Consider the following 13,278-nt stretch of genomic DNA (forward strand, 5'->3'; position numbering starts at 1 on the left):
TTACCCCAAATTGCTCCCGAAGGCATAGCCATCGGTGTGTGAATAGTATTTAGATTAGATCCTGATGGGCAAAATTGGCACCTTAGCAGCCTCTGCCATCAGTGTGTGAATGGGTGAATGCTGACATGTAGTGTAAAGTAGACTAGAAAAGCGCTGTATAAAAGCAAGTCCATTTACCATAAGTACAACATGAAAAGTTCACAGTTGTGTTTAACATTAGGTACAAGTCACATAAAAATATAACTATGTTGAGCCCATTTAGTTCCCTTTTTAGTTGAAAACAAGCACCTTAAATACATGTTTGTGTTCTCAAGGAATTGAAATGTATTATAAGTTCACTCTTGTTTGTGTATGTGGTGAGCAGGACAGCAACATGAGGGATATAATCGGCCCACGCTTCCTCATCCAGAGAGGCTGCACCTATGACAAGGTGGAATACCACACAGCCATACTGCCCGGCTGTCCCATTGACACCAACGCCGTCTTCACCTACCCCGTGGCTCTCAGCTGCCACTGCGGTGCCTGCAGGACTGACAGCGACGAGTGCGCCCACCGGGCCAGCGTGGACGGAGCGAGGTGTACCAAACCAGTAAGACGCATCTACCCATACCCTGGCCAGAGCAACTACGTGATCCCTTTCTGATTCTTCTGTTGTTATCATCTTGTTAAAAAGCTGAAACTGCATGATCCGTGAATGTTTTTAGAAGAGACAGACGTCATCCTTTATCTGTGATAGATACAGTGAAATCTACACTGTCTGTACTGGTACCTATTGTACCAGCCTGTTTTATTGTGTCTTTGTTGCCCAACGCGTGTGTGCTGCAGCTCTGCTTCTCAATTTACAATGGGGGGGTTGATGCTGGTGCGTATTTTTGTCGGCGTCATTATTTATCCACCTGTACACTCGTGTGCGTGTGTGTGACTCCCAGACATATTATGTTTACTGTGAAAGGGATACTCTGAATGCAACTCAATTAAAGCTGAAGTCTCTAAATAGCTCTCTGACTAAGCCGTGCTTGACTTAATCGCATAAACCATACTGTAGCTTTCTGTTTACTACATAAACACACGAGGCCGTGACGCTCCTCAATGTCACCCAGGGATACTTGGCTATATTTGCCTCAGCAGTCATTCTGGAAGGCACATGATTGTTGACACTCCTCCTCTTATTAAATGGATTACCAGCGAGCGTGTTGAGCCCCAAAGAGCAGGCACAAAGCTCACAGAAGAGTCACCAAACACCATCATTTCAGTGTGACTTTGTATGTTGAGTCATTTTGTCTCATCCCAAGTAGAGCTTATATGTGTAGTTCCCCATTCACAAGGGGAATTTGGGAAGACAGCTGGAGCTTATTAATAGTGCAGCAGTTCAGAGTGGGAGAATGTATGAGAAGTCCATCATGTGGTGACACTGCTCTGTCATCACCTAATTTTATATTCTGTCTCTTCTGTATATACAGCATTCTTCTGCCAGTGACAGTTTATATATTAAAGTGTCTCTGTGTTGATGAAAAAACTATTTTCTAATGGTTACTATATGTAACTCAGCCTTCTGCAGCTCTGACAGCTTCTCACATTTAGTAAAATATAAAACAGAATAGAAAGCTGGTGAACTAAAGGCCAGAAAACATCAACTTTGAAGGGACAGCACAAAGGGCGAGGATTATTTTCTGTCTCGCTTTCATCAGTCAACAGGAGTGATCACCATCTGCATTACTCCTCACATCAAGTTATGCATTTGAGTCACCGATGCCTGACAGGATTCATAATATTACGAGCCTTGATGCAACTTTGAGGGGGAGGTGTGTTTTGGGGGCAGAAGTGAAACAAACTAGATGTGGTCCAGCTGACTGTATGGGGGGAAAGTGTGGATGGAAAACCAGTTTATAAAATGCTGAGTCACTCTAACCTTGAGAGGAAGCTTGTACAACTTCTGACAACCCGACACTCTGTTTAACCTTGCAAACTGCTGACAAAATGGTCATTCTGGGATTTGAAGTTCATCGTTTATGTCTTTGTCTATCAATTTTAATACTGCTTCTTTTCCTTTGACCCCTATGCGTTAAAATGTGGTTAATTTTATTAGAATTTTTTTTAGTGCTTGTTCATACCTTAATTTTAGTCAATATATAATTCAGTAGTATATAAGTATGCAAAGGAGTCCTATGAGTACAATGAGTCTATATGATCGAGCATGGCTTTACTCATAAACCCACATAACTGGAGGGTTAATTGGGGTGTATACTTTATAACTTTATACGAACGGTTGACCTTATATAACTCTAAAATCATCAGACTGGTATGGCACAATGGTTTGAATTGCCCAGCTGAAATTCCCCGTGTAGTGGTGTTTTGAAAACCCTAATACCCAAATGGAAAAAGCAGTGGATGAAATGGAATTTGCTTCCATCAGCAGTCCAAGAGAACCAGCCATGTGACGCACATACCGATCACTCTTTCATTCAGACAAACCGTACAGTTTTGTTTGTGTTGTGTTTATTCAACTAGAAAAAATGGGCCATTTTTTTTTCCAGCCATGCACTAGGGTTGTCGATCTGTCTGTCTGTCTGTCGGTTGGTTGGTTGGTTGGTCTGTCCACCACTTCAGTCTAGACTGAAATATCTCAACAAGTAATGGATGGATTAAGATTGAATTTAGTATATACATTCATGAACATGATCCTCCGACTTTGCCTTTAGTGTCTTTGGTTTTTAGTGACTTGTCTGGAAACTATTGGATGGATAGTCATGATGTTTGTTACAGATATTCACGGTGCCCCGGCGATTTGTCCTAATGACTGCTCAAAGTTTTCATTTACCCTGTGAAATATCTCGACATTGACACCTACCCGATGGATTCGCACAAAATTTTGTGTAAACATTCATAACTCCCAGACGATGAATCCTAATGACTTTATGATCCACTCACCTTTCCTCTAGCGTCATGAGATTCACATTTATGGTTTGGAGTGAAATGTTTCCACAACTAATTTCATCGATTGCCATAAAATTTGGTACACACATTCATGGTCCCTTCAGGATGGATTGTAATAACTTTGGTGATACCTTAAAAGGCGCTAAATATGGGATTGGGAGCATTTCCATTTCCTCTCAATGACTCTCAACATGGCGATGGTGAGCCAGTGGCTCGCAGCCAACGGTGCTAACAGTGCAAACAATGGTGAAAGTGTTGACAGAGGTAGCAGTGTTTACCAGAGCGGGAACTGGAGGGTAGTCACCGTCTACCGCCGCCGTCTCTCAATTATTAGCTTCTAAGGGCATAACTCAGGGTGAAGGAATGAAGGACTTGGGGCTGTTCAGTTGTTGTTGCACTGTTTTGTTCCTTGAGGAGGTGATTCGGTGACTGTAGATTTCTATATAGTCACATTGTAATAATCTCCGGCATCATTTGGAGAGGCTTTGAACTACTCAAGGGCGAGGACAGTGGGGAGGCACACGGGACTGCATGTTCTGTTCTTTTCACAAAGTCACGGGAGGATGGAGTCAGAAGAAGAAACAAAAAAGAAGATATGCAGCAAAAACATCACGTGCCATAAGCTCATGACTATTGATATTGTGTAAACCATAAAAAAGTTGGATCAGGGATAGCTCGGGGTTCAGACTTCGCGAACTGACACATGCATTGTATGTTGTCAGGGACACGTTGATTGGATCCAGAATTCTGTAAACTCTGTTATCTTACTTATGCAACATTAATTGTTCGGAATAAATTGTATTATTATGCTTTAACCCGTCTGTTTGGAAAATCTCTTTGTCACACAAGATTAACCAGCACGTAACTGGGCCTTGACCTCTCGGAGGTAGAAGGCCAGTTCCTTCTAGAGCTACTAGCATGAGTGAGCGGAGGGGTACTCAGTTGGTTGCAGTCTGCAACCACACCACTAGATGCCACCAAATCTTACACACTGCACCTTTAAATGCTAGATTTCACATTCACAAGAGCAGATAGAGAGATATTGTTGAAGACAAAAGTATAATGTTTGCAACATTCATTGTAACATACACAGTAGTTCCAGCATTGTTTGAATAATAAAAAAAGACCAAACAAACTGGTACAAGCGCATACACAACTGTACTGTAAATGTTCTTCAGTATCAGCATTGTAAGTTTTTCTAGTGAACTGAATAGTTTTATATTATGCAGCTTATAATAAGATCCTGAACACAGACTGTCCAAGCCCTGGAGAAATTATCTGAGTTACTGCTCGTCTTTTGGCGTCAACAGGGTTTATAATGAATGTTAATATGATCCCTGATTATCTGATTCCTGATTCAGCTACATTTAACTACAAAAGATACTGATCAAAATAACCCAAGTATGAATTAATAGAATTTAATCAAACAGAATAGAATAGTTTTGCAAGTACGAGATGTATGGTGCCCCTGGGAAAGGATGTAGCACCCACTGTTACACAACTCCACAGCTTAAGTCGTGCCAGTAAAGGACAGGTTCTGTGCACTGGAATGTGTCGAAAACCCAACATCACAGTTAAACCAGTTTCAAGCCTAACAAGTGCTCTCTTGCCTTTGGCATACACCTGGTAATTTTTCTTAGTCAGCACCCAAGACTTAGTGAGCACCTGCAATTGAAACCTATTGAATTTACCAGATGGTCTGATAAAACCCTGGACAAATCCCTTTGAGTAATTCAATAGGTAACCTTCTGTTAGAACATGTTTGTATTACCACATCAATACAAGGTGAGGTCACGGCCGTGCTTCTCTTTCTTTCTCTTTATCTGACATCGCCAGACCAATTCGCAAATGCAAATTAAATGGCATCTCCCAGAGCAAGTAAAACAGGAGCTTGCAGATTTGTCTGGTTACCAGGCAACTTTTTAACCCACAGAGTTCCACAGAAACGCACAAGCGAGTCCAGCGTCTTGCTCGAGGAAATCTTTCGGGGAATGAGAGAGGGGAGGAGATTTGTTCAGCTTCGTTGTCCTTGTTTTACCTTTACGTCTATTTCTGTGTATGTGCATTGAGACCAACAAAAGATACTCTATTACAAGTTAATTCCTGCTTTTAAAACCTGACAATGTTAAGTAGTCATGCGCATCCTAAACCGTTGTGCTGAACGAAGAAAAGACAGCAATGAAAATATAAATAAAGGTCGCGAACTGTAGCTCCCTTAAGTGCAATTTATTTGCACATCCGCAAGTGAATTTAAAACCTACCTTAGTAAAAGTTTGTATTTGTATTATCAGCAAAATGCATTTAAAAGTATCGAAACTAAAAGTACTCATAATGCAGGAAAAGAGGGAGCTAATTGTAACTATGTGGCGTACTGTTGCGTAATTCATCTTTAACAGTGACCTGTATTTTTCCCACAATAGCCTACATTATGTCACTCTGTGTACTTTAATTGTACTTGATTACAGTAGGTGTGGTCAGTAATTGTCCACCCCAAAGTAGCACAGATTAGGATGATGTCATCTCACTGGTGTTTCAAACAAGTTTACCAGAATGATCTGGAAAGATCTCACTGGTGTTTCAAACAAGTTTACCAGAATGATCTGGAAAGATCTTAATGCCATGATGATCTTACCTCATAGATTTACAATAAGATAAGATAAGATCTTAGATCTAAGAGAAGATTTGTTCAGCTTCGTTGTCCTTGTTTTACCTTTACGTTTATTTCTGTGTATGTGCATTGAGACCAACAAAAGATACTCCATTACAAGTAATAAAGGTCGCACACAGTGCATTGACCCCTTCACCCGTTTACGATACGATACAACTTTATTGTCAGTTTGCACTGAAATTCATTTTGCATCCATAGGCAGCTCAGTTTGAGAAAAAGTACACATACAATAGACATACTGTTACCATAGACAGACAGACAAGTAAGACCCATCAGACAAAAACCAAAACACATCACAATTATTCATACATAACCCATTACAAAATGACCATCTGTCCTCTGGATTCACAAGTCTTTTGCAGCACATTAATTATTATTTAGATAGTCTGATGGACAAAAGCGTTCTTTAGCCTGATGCGGTTAAATGTAGGGACTCTGAATCGCCTCTTGGAGGGCAGAAGAGTTTTATTTGCCATTTGCACCTATAAGTACATTGGAATTCTGAGCAGTTTACACCGAGTCAGCTTTAAGAAAAGTCACAAGGTAATTACAGTACAAAATATATTCCCCTATTAAAACATGTAAGGGATCAGAAGAGATGCTGTTGGCAAGTCTGAGCATGCTCTTGTTGTGAGCTGCTAAAGGATAATCTTTCCAAAAAAAAAAAGTATAAATGTAAGTATTCATTTTACTTTTAACCATGATAATTGAAAGAAGTGTTCACAGAACAATCGTGTCTTTCATCTCCCACCCTTCATCATCTTTGCAGCTGATAATATTTGTATGAGAGCTACAAGTTCTTTTAACATGGTCATGGAGCATATATACTGTATATTTGTATTCTGGGGGTATCGTTCCTATGCAGAGGGTAGTTTAGTTTATTTATTGACTACACTGAGGGCGCTTTATGTTTTAATAATTTATTTATTTATTGTTTTGAGTTGAATGTGCTACTTATTTTGTACTGTAATTACCCTGTGCCTTTTCTACCTTTTTTCTTTTCTTAAAGCTGACTGGGTGTAAACTGCTCAGAATTCCAATGTAATTATAGGTGACAATGGCAAATACAGCTCTTGAATCTTGAAAGTGTTCACAGAACAATGGTGTCTTTCATCTCCCACCCTTCATCATCTTTGCAGCTGTGTGATTGGTGGATTGGGCGGATTGACTGATGGGTCTTCCAATGAAACAAGAGAAGAGGTCCAAAATAGCCAATCAGCTCCGGATATGCAAATGAGCTGTGCGGTGAAGCGTTGTATGTTGATGGTAGGACAGAACTGGGTGGTCCCGCCCCCTGCTTAAAAGTCAATGGAAATTTCCACTCTGTCTTCTCTCTAGTATATATCAGCAGACCGGCGAGGCGCACAGAGGCAGACATTAACCACTCTAAACAACCTTACAGAACTACCACAAGATAATCTTTTGGTGAGTAAAATATTTTCATTTATGTTTGACTTATTTATTACGTGTTTTAAACCCACTAAGTTGTTCTCGGTAGCCAGTTTGTTCGCTTTTAGGGACGCTATTGTTCTGAATGTGAGCTTTTGGTTACCATTGCCGACCGTAAGCTAGTTATCGAATGTGAAAGCAACGTCTCTTTAACCGTTATGAGACGAAACTATGCAAATTGTTTTGCGTTCCAAATTCCAAATTCCAAATTCATGCCACTACATTCATGTTCTTTGTAAATTCAGCCTGCACGAAAGATCAGTATCAAGAATGAATGGCATGCCCATGTATGGTGTTCCGGTATGCGAGTTTAGAGCCCGCCCACTAGCAGGGCTGCTGCTTCACGGTCCTGTGACCCTGAGAGGCGCCTGCATAAGCCAAAAGCCTGCTGTGTGGGTGGGATAAGATCTGTGCATATAAGAGTCTGTGTGTTCTCAGGAACCTCATCATTTATCTGAAGTTAACTCCCCCTGTTTTCTCTGTCTAGGACTATTCACATACATCACTACATTTTTGAACCTCTATCTTTACGGATTTCAAAGTCATCATGTCTCAGCAGCAGATCAGGTGAGTTTGTTTATTTATTAGTTTATTTGACAGGGACAATACATAGGTTTGTTACACTTAATTATATAGCCAATAGCCATAGCTAATTTGCAGACCTTGTCCCTGGTTAGGCTTTTAAGAAAAAGAAAATACATTTAAAAAAAAAAAAAAATACAGAATAGCACATCTTACATAAAATCACATAATGCAACATCGTACATTACAATCAATTTACATATGTACTGTATGTTCCTAATCAGTGATCTTTAATTCATAATAATAAATAATAATAAGATAGATAATTTAATTTTCATAATTAAAAGTAAAAATGTTTTTTGTCTGTTGGTTCAACTAAACAATACATTTAAAGACCATGGGCCTTAGGAAAACATGGATATTATTGTTCAAGTGATTAATCTAGAAAATGGCTTGCATCTTAATCAGTGATTAGAAATATTCCAGCCATAATTATAGGCCTACCTTCATTTCATTTTTCCCGATGACATAATGAATTTCCACATTAAAGGGTTACCAATGTTTTTTGTTGTCTCCTTTCAGCCTCCCAGCCAAGCTCATTAATGGAGGTATTGCTGGTATTGTTGGGGTTACTTGTGTCTTCCCCATTGACCTGGTAAAGACCAGGTTGCAGAATCAGAGACAAGGACAGCAGGTCTACAAGAGCATGTAAGTGTTTCTAGTTATTCAGAGTTTGTTTGTTTTTCTTAACTTGCCCGGTCAGGCAAGTGGGTCAGAAATCTACTTGCCCGAAGTCAATTTTCAATTAAAAGTTCTAAAGTTAATGGTCTTGTTTTATCCACCTCTCTCTCAAACTTGCAGCAAACTGCACAATACATAGTTGGAGTTTCATCCACATCCTCTCTCATGCCACCCAGCTAAAACCCTGTTTCCAGGATAATTGAAATGCTCGTGCCAGATCCATACACTGCATGTGCAACTCTCAACAGAGATGAGAGGGAAGTGGGAAGTAGTTTATTTATAGAGCACATTTTAAAACAACAAAAGTTGACCAAAGTGCTGTGCGGTGGTAAAACAACAATATATAAGAAGGCTCACTCCTTATACTTTCATCATCATTGACCACTTGCCTGATAGGTCAACTATCCCGACGTGGAAATTTACTCGTCACGGGGAAGCCGTATTGTTAAGCTGCATTGTTAAGCGCTGGTTACTGTTGTCTTGCACGACAACACCCTGTTTGCCAAATCTATTTGCACTCTAACTAATACACCCATGTGTTATCTAGTACTATTCTTGCTAAACCCACAGTGACACAAGCAGGACGTCCATGATTAATGTATAGATTAGTGACATTCCTGACGTCATTCCTTTACAGTGAGATGGTCCAAATGCTTTTGAAGGGTGGAAATGTACTGCTCCGTTTACTCTCGCGGCGAGCATCTATGTTTACTCAGAGCAGTCACTGATCCCTGACTTTTGTTAGGCTGTCATCGTGATGAATAACGCTGCTTTAAATAGTCCTGACCACTAATATTTCCCTCGCCTTCTTTTTTCCGTAGGATGGACTGCCTTGTCAAGACAGTTCGATCAGAGGGGTTTTTTGGCATGTACAGAGGTAAGAGTTATGCACATCTGAATATTAAGAACCAGTAGGCTCAAACGTGTAGGACAGGATTAAATGTTGGAGAGAGTAAGATCTTTCTATGCTGAGGTTGAACATTGTTGGTTGGTTCAGATACAGTGTATTTTGAATGCATGATGGGTTGCTTATTTAAAATATAGTAATGAGAATAACAGAATAAGTTATGAAATTGAAGTGGCCAAAGCTGCTCTCATTCAAAATGGTTTTACAGCTTTAAGCTGGTGTTTTAATAGCATTCATGCAGTAAGTAAGAAAACACATTGTTTATTTATCAGTTTTGTTCATTGAATGTCTAAAAGAAAAAGTGATATCTTGTGGACATAGTTGCATACTAGGAAAATGGAGACCTTTTAGTCTGGGTCTCTGCTTGTGTGAGGAATGCTGTTGTTTGCATCTGTGTTTTTCATATTACAGACTTGGGTCCCCCTGGGATATTGAAGGCTAGCCGATAAGGCGCAGCCACGCTGGAGGCAAATCATTTAATGGTTCTTACTATATTGCTCTATTTAAACTATAGGCACAAGTTTTTGTTTTGCCATCTGTTTTGTTCTGTAATTTGACTTCTCATTAATAACTACTTGGCTGTCTCTTCACTGTCCTGTCCACTTGTCGTGGATCCTCATTCTCTAGACTATGAAGATGTGTCCTTGCAGACTTTGGTTGATCTTGAAAATGAATCTTTGGTGAACTAAAGTTTATTTTACATGGTCAACAGTCTCACAGATGAGTTTTTAAGTTTGCCTGAAGTCTGCACACACAGTACATAGTCCAGGATTCAGTCTGTCCTTTCACTAACATATCTTTATTTCTCTTGTTGTCATTAACCTACTGACTCGTGGCCTTTCAATAGAAACACATATTTCCTTTCTTTAAAATTCTCTACACAAAGTGGGCCTCACTGTACTCACTGTACTTCATAGACTTGATGTTTGCATCTTCCTCTGAACATTCATCACCCTCCTCATTTCTCCTCTTGTCTTGTGTATTTTTTGATTGATTGTCATTTTCCTTTTTGAAACATGTTTTTATTGTAATTTCTGTTGACATAATCTCCCTCCAACATTATGACTGAAGCTACTTTTAAATTGAGCATTTGTCTTGTCTGTGTGTAGATTGGCTATACGATGGACTAATTACATTGTAATGATAGTGGCAGGGAATGTTTTTCTACATGTGCTGAATGAAAACGAGATTGTGACTTCAATGCTAACTCTGCTTCTTTTCTTCATCAGGCGCTGCTGTAAATTTGACCCTGGTCACCCCAGAGAAGGCGATCAAGCTGGCTGCTAATGACTTCTTCAGACATCACCTGTCCAAGGACGGGTAAGCAAAATCATCTCATGAAATCATCAAAAACAGAATCTTATCATCTCATCAATTGTGTTCCTTAATATTACTCCTATCTGTTAACAGAAAGGGGCTGACGGTGGTTAAAGAGATGCTGGCAGGTTGTGGTGCCGGCATGTGCCAGGTCGTTGTCACCACCCCCATGGAAATGCTCAAGATACAGCTACAGGATGCGGGCAGACTCGGTGAGAAGAATACAATGTTGATATTTAATATATGTGTGCAATATATATATATGTACATTTAACTCAAAAATACTGCCATCGTGTGTGTGTGTATATTAACATGTTCTGTTTTTTGTCCAAAGCGGCCCAGCAGCAAAAACCTGTCATGATGTCTCCCACCAAGCTGGTGGCCACTAACACCATGCTCAGCCGCTCCTACAACTCCGGCACGGTGGTGTCGGCACCGCGAGCTGTATCTGCCACACAGATCGCAAAGGAACTCCTCCGCACGCAGGGCATCCAGGGGCTCTACAAAGGGCTAGGGGCAACGCTGATTAGGTAAAACATTTCCCTCCTGAAGAGGAACCACATTAACATGTTAGACCGGTTTCTAGGTATCAGGTTTTCAGTCTGAAACAACTCTTTTGTTTTACTTCTTTCAGGGATGTTCCCTTCTCTATTGTCTACTTCCCGCTGTTTGCCAACCTGAACCGCCTTGGCAAACCCAGCCCCGAGGAGTCGTCGCCCATCTATTGGGCTTTCCTCTCAGGCTGCGCTGCAGGATCTGCCGCCGCTGTGGCTGTTAACCCTTGTGACGGTGAGTTTTGAGAGGCGCGATGTGTCCTGTTTATTAGTACACACGTCCTGGAAAACCTAGAAAACAATTGACCAATTTTTATAGTTATTGAAAACATGTGGAAAATGAGAGAAAAAAAGTAAACTGTCCAGGAAAATCTTGTGTAGTCCAGGAAAATGATTTCAACGTTCTCCTATTTTCCTTCAGCCAAAAAATTAACTACTATCTATCAGAGCCATGCGAAAGGGTTAAGTTATGTTCAGGATTATGTTAACGTTCAAATGGTAGTTTATGGACGAGAGTATGGAGAGAATATACGCTGTGAACACTTTTTTAAATCAGACTTCCACAGAGAGGAACATATGAGTTTACGGCGCGATCCCTGTTAGTCATACCAGCTAGATCGTCACTGAAAATGATCCCTAGTAAAGAGTGGGAACGTAATCTTAATATTTGTCATTCTTTTTTCCAGTTGTGAAGACTAGACTGCAGTCACTGAACAAAGGAGCCAGTGAGGAGACTTACAGTGGAGTTGTGGATTGCGTGAGGTAAGACACTTGAATGATTCATTGTTACATGACTACCTTTCCTTTTTTGGTGTGTGTGTTCGTATACATAAACTCCTCCCTCTGGTTCTCCACAGTAAAATAATGCGGAAGGAGGGGCCCTCTGCCTTCCTGAAAGGAGCAGGCTGTCGAGCTCTGGTCATCGCTCCTCTGTTCGGCATCGCACAGGTTATGTACTTCGCTGGAGTTGGCGAATACATCCTGGACAACTCACCTCTGAAAATCCTGTCGGCATGAGAGCACATCAACTCGCTGGCTATGCGTAGGACCTTCTGAGCGTAGATGGCGGAACAACTGGCAGCTACATACCATCAGTTCTCACAAAAACAACAAAAATATCACACAAGCCTTTCTCTGACAGTCAGAGAACGGCTTATGAAGACCTATGATTTTATCCTCTGACAGCTGTGTTGCACTTAAACACTTTTGTGACTTATTCAGTAGGCTGTAGCCAACGTTTCAGTAGGCTGTAGCCAACGTTTCAGTAGGCTGTAGCCAATGTTTCAGTAGGCTGTAGCCAATGTTTGCACTTGGAGCTGTTTAGCCTAACAGGGCTGGGGGGGACTCAGAGTTGCAGTGTTATTCTTTCTTTGTCCCCGAGACAGTCCTGTTCTGTTTCCCTCTATGAGGGAGGGGAGCTCACTCCATCAAAGAGACAGACCTATTTTTGTGTTTTCTTCCATACTATCATTTTTCATATTAATTTGTATGCTAGTTTTATTTTTGAATTGCTGAATGCAGCAGCTTGCAGTACTGTGTATGTTTCCTTTTCCATCGCTGTCTCATGTTACAAAGCCTTCAAGTTGGAACAAAGGCTTCAAACGGGAGACACATGGGACCCAAAGGGATCTTTTTTTAATTTGTTTTTTTTAACATACATTTTCAGCGAGATTTGTCGAGTGTTTAATTTCACTGATCATGAACCTTCCTACTGACATGGGACCATATGGTTTGCCAAACGGTAAACTGTGTCCTGTTATATACTTGATATTAGCCCTACAGTTGTCTAGTAGTCTACTGCAGTGTTTGTATCTTAATACCTGCAAAAACTTGATGCATTCATGCACATTATATATGTATGTGTTTGTCACCGTGACCTCAGTATAGATATTAACATGCATAACTGAACCGCAAAATAATTTTTTTTTTCTTGGTTTATGCCTTAACACGCTTGGCCAGAAAAAAAAAAGGCATTATTACTGTGACTGAGCATGTGAAAAATGACTGTTACCATGTTTTGTGATTGTGATCCTTTTTGTACATACCGTATATATAAACATTAAAATTTGCAATGTACTCATTCTGTGTTCGTGGATTGATTTGACTGTATAACAAGGGCTATGCAAATATAGGGAAACCAGTATCTGTTTACACGAGGGGAATATGCAAAATAGCCATTTCGTTTG

General features: G+C 40.4%; 2 protein-coding genes across 3 annotated transcripts in view; both read left to right on the top strand.

Annotated features, from left to right (window-relative positions):
* Positions 1-3,749, top strand: part of tshba (thyroid stimulating hormone subunit beta a) — a 7,775-nt gene extending 4,026 nt beyond the window's left edge. Inside the window, exon 4 of the mRNA XM_037766943.1 lies at positions 365-3,749. Coding sequence (XP_037622871.1) covers positions 365-643 — 279 coding nt within the window. The 3' untranslated portion in view covers positions 644-3,749. The remainder of the gene's footprint in view (positions 1-364) is intronic.
* Positions 3,750-6,881: 3,132 nt separating this feature from the next.
* On the top strand, positions 6,882-13,172 carry slc25a55a (solute carrier family 25 member 55a). 2 transcript variants are annotated; one of them, XM_037766921.1, is made up of 10 exons: positions 6,882-7,027; positions 7,539-7,618; positions 8,156-8,281; positions 9,136-9,191; positions 10,451-10,541; positions 10,632-10,750; positions 10,873-11,068; positions 11,173-11,327; positions 11,779-11,854; positions 11,950-12,109. In XM_037766921.1, the coding sequence occupies exons 2-10, from the start codon at positions 7,599-7,601 to the stop codon at positions 12,107-12,109; spliced, it is 999 nt and encodes a 332-aa protein (XP_037622849.1). In that variant the 5' UTR covers positions 6,882-7,027; positions 7,539-7,598. The 2 variants fall into 2 exon arrangements, with proteins under 2 accessions (XP_037622849.1, XP_037622859.1); XM_037766931.1 differs by lacking the exon at positions 6,882-7,027 and having other exon boundaries at positions 7,599-7,618; positions 11,950-13,172.
* The last annotated feature ends 106 nt before the right edge of the window (positions 13,173-13,278 follow it).

Source organism: Sebastes umbrosus, chromosome 1 (assembly GCF_015220745.1).
Source record: "Sebastes umbrosus isolate fSebUmb1 chromosome 1, fSebUmb1.pri, whole genome shotgun sequence".
NCBI classification, from domain to species: domain Eukaryota; kingdom Metazoa; phylum Chordata; class Actinopteri; order Perciformes; family Sebastidae; genus Sebastes; species Sebastes umbrosus.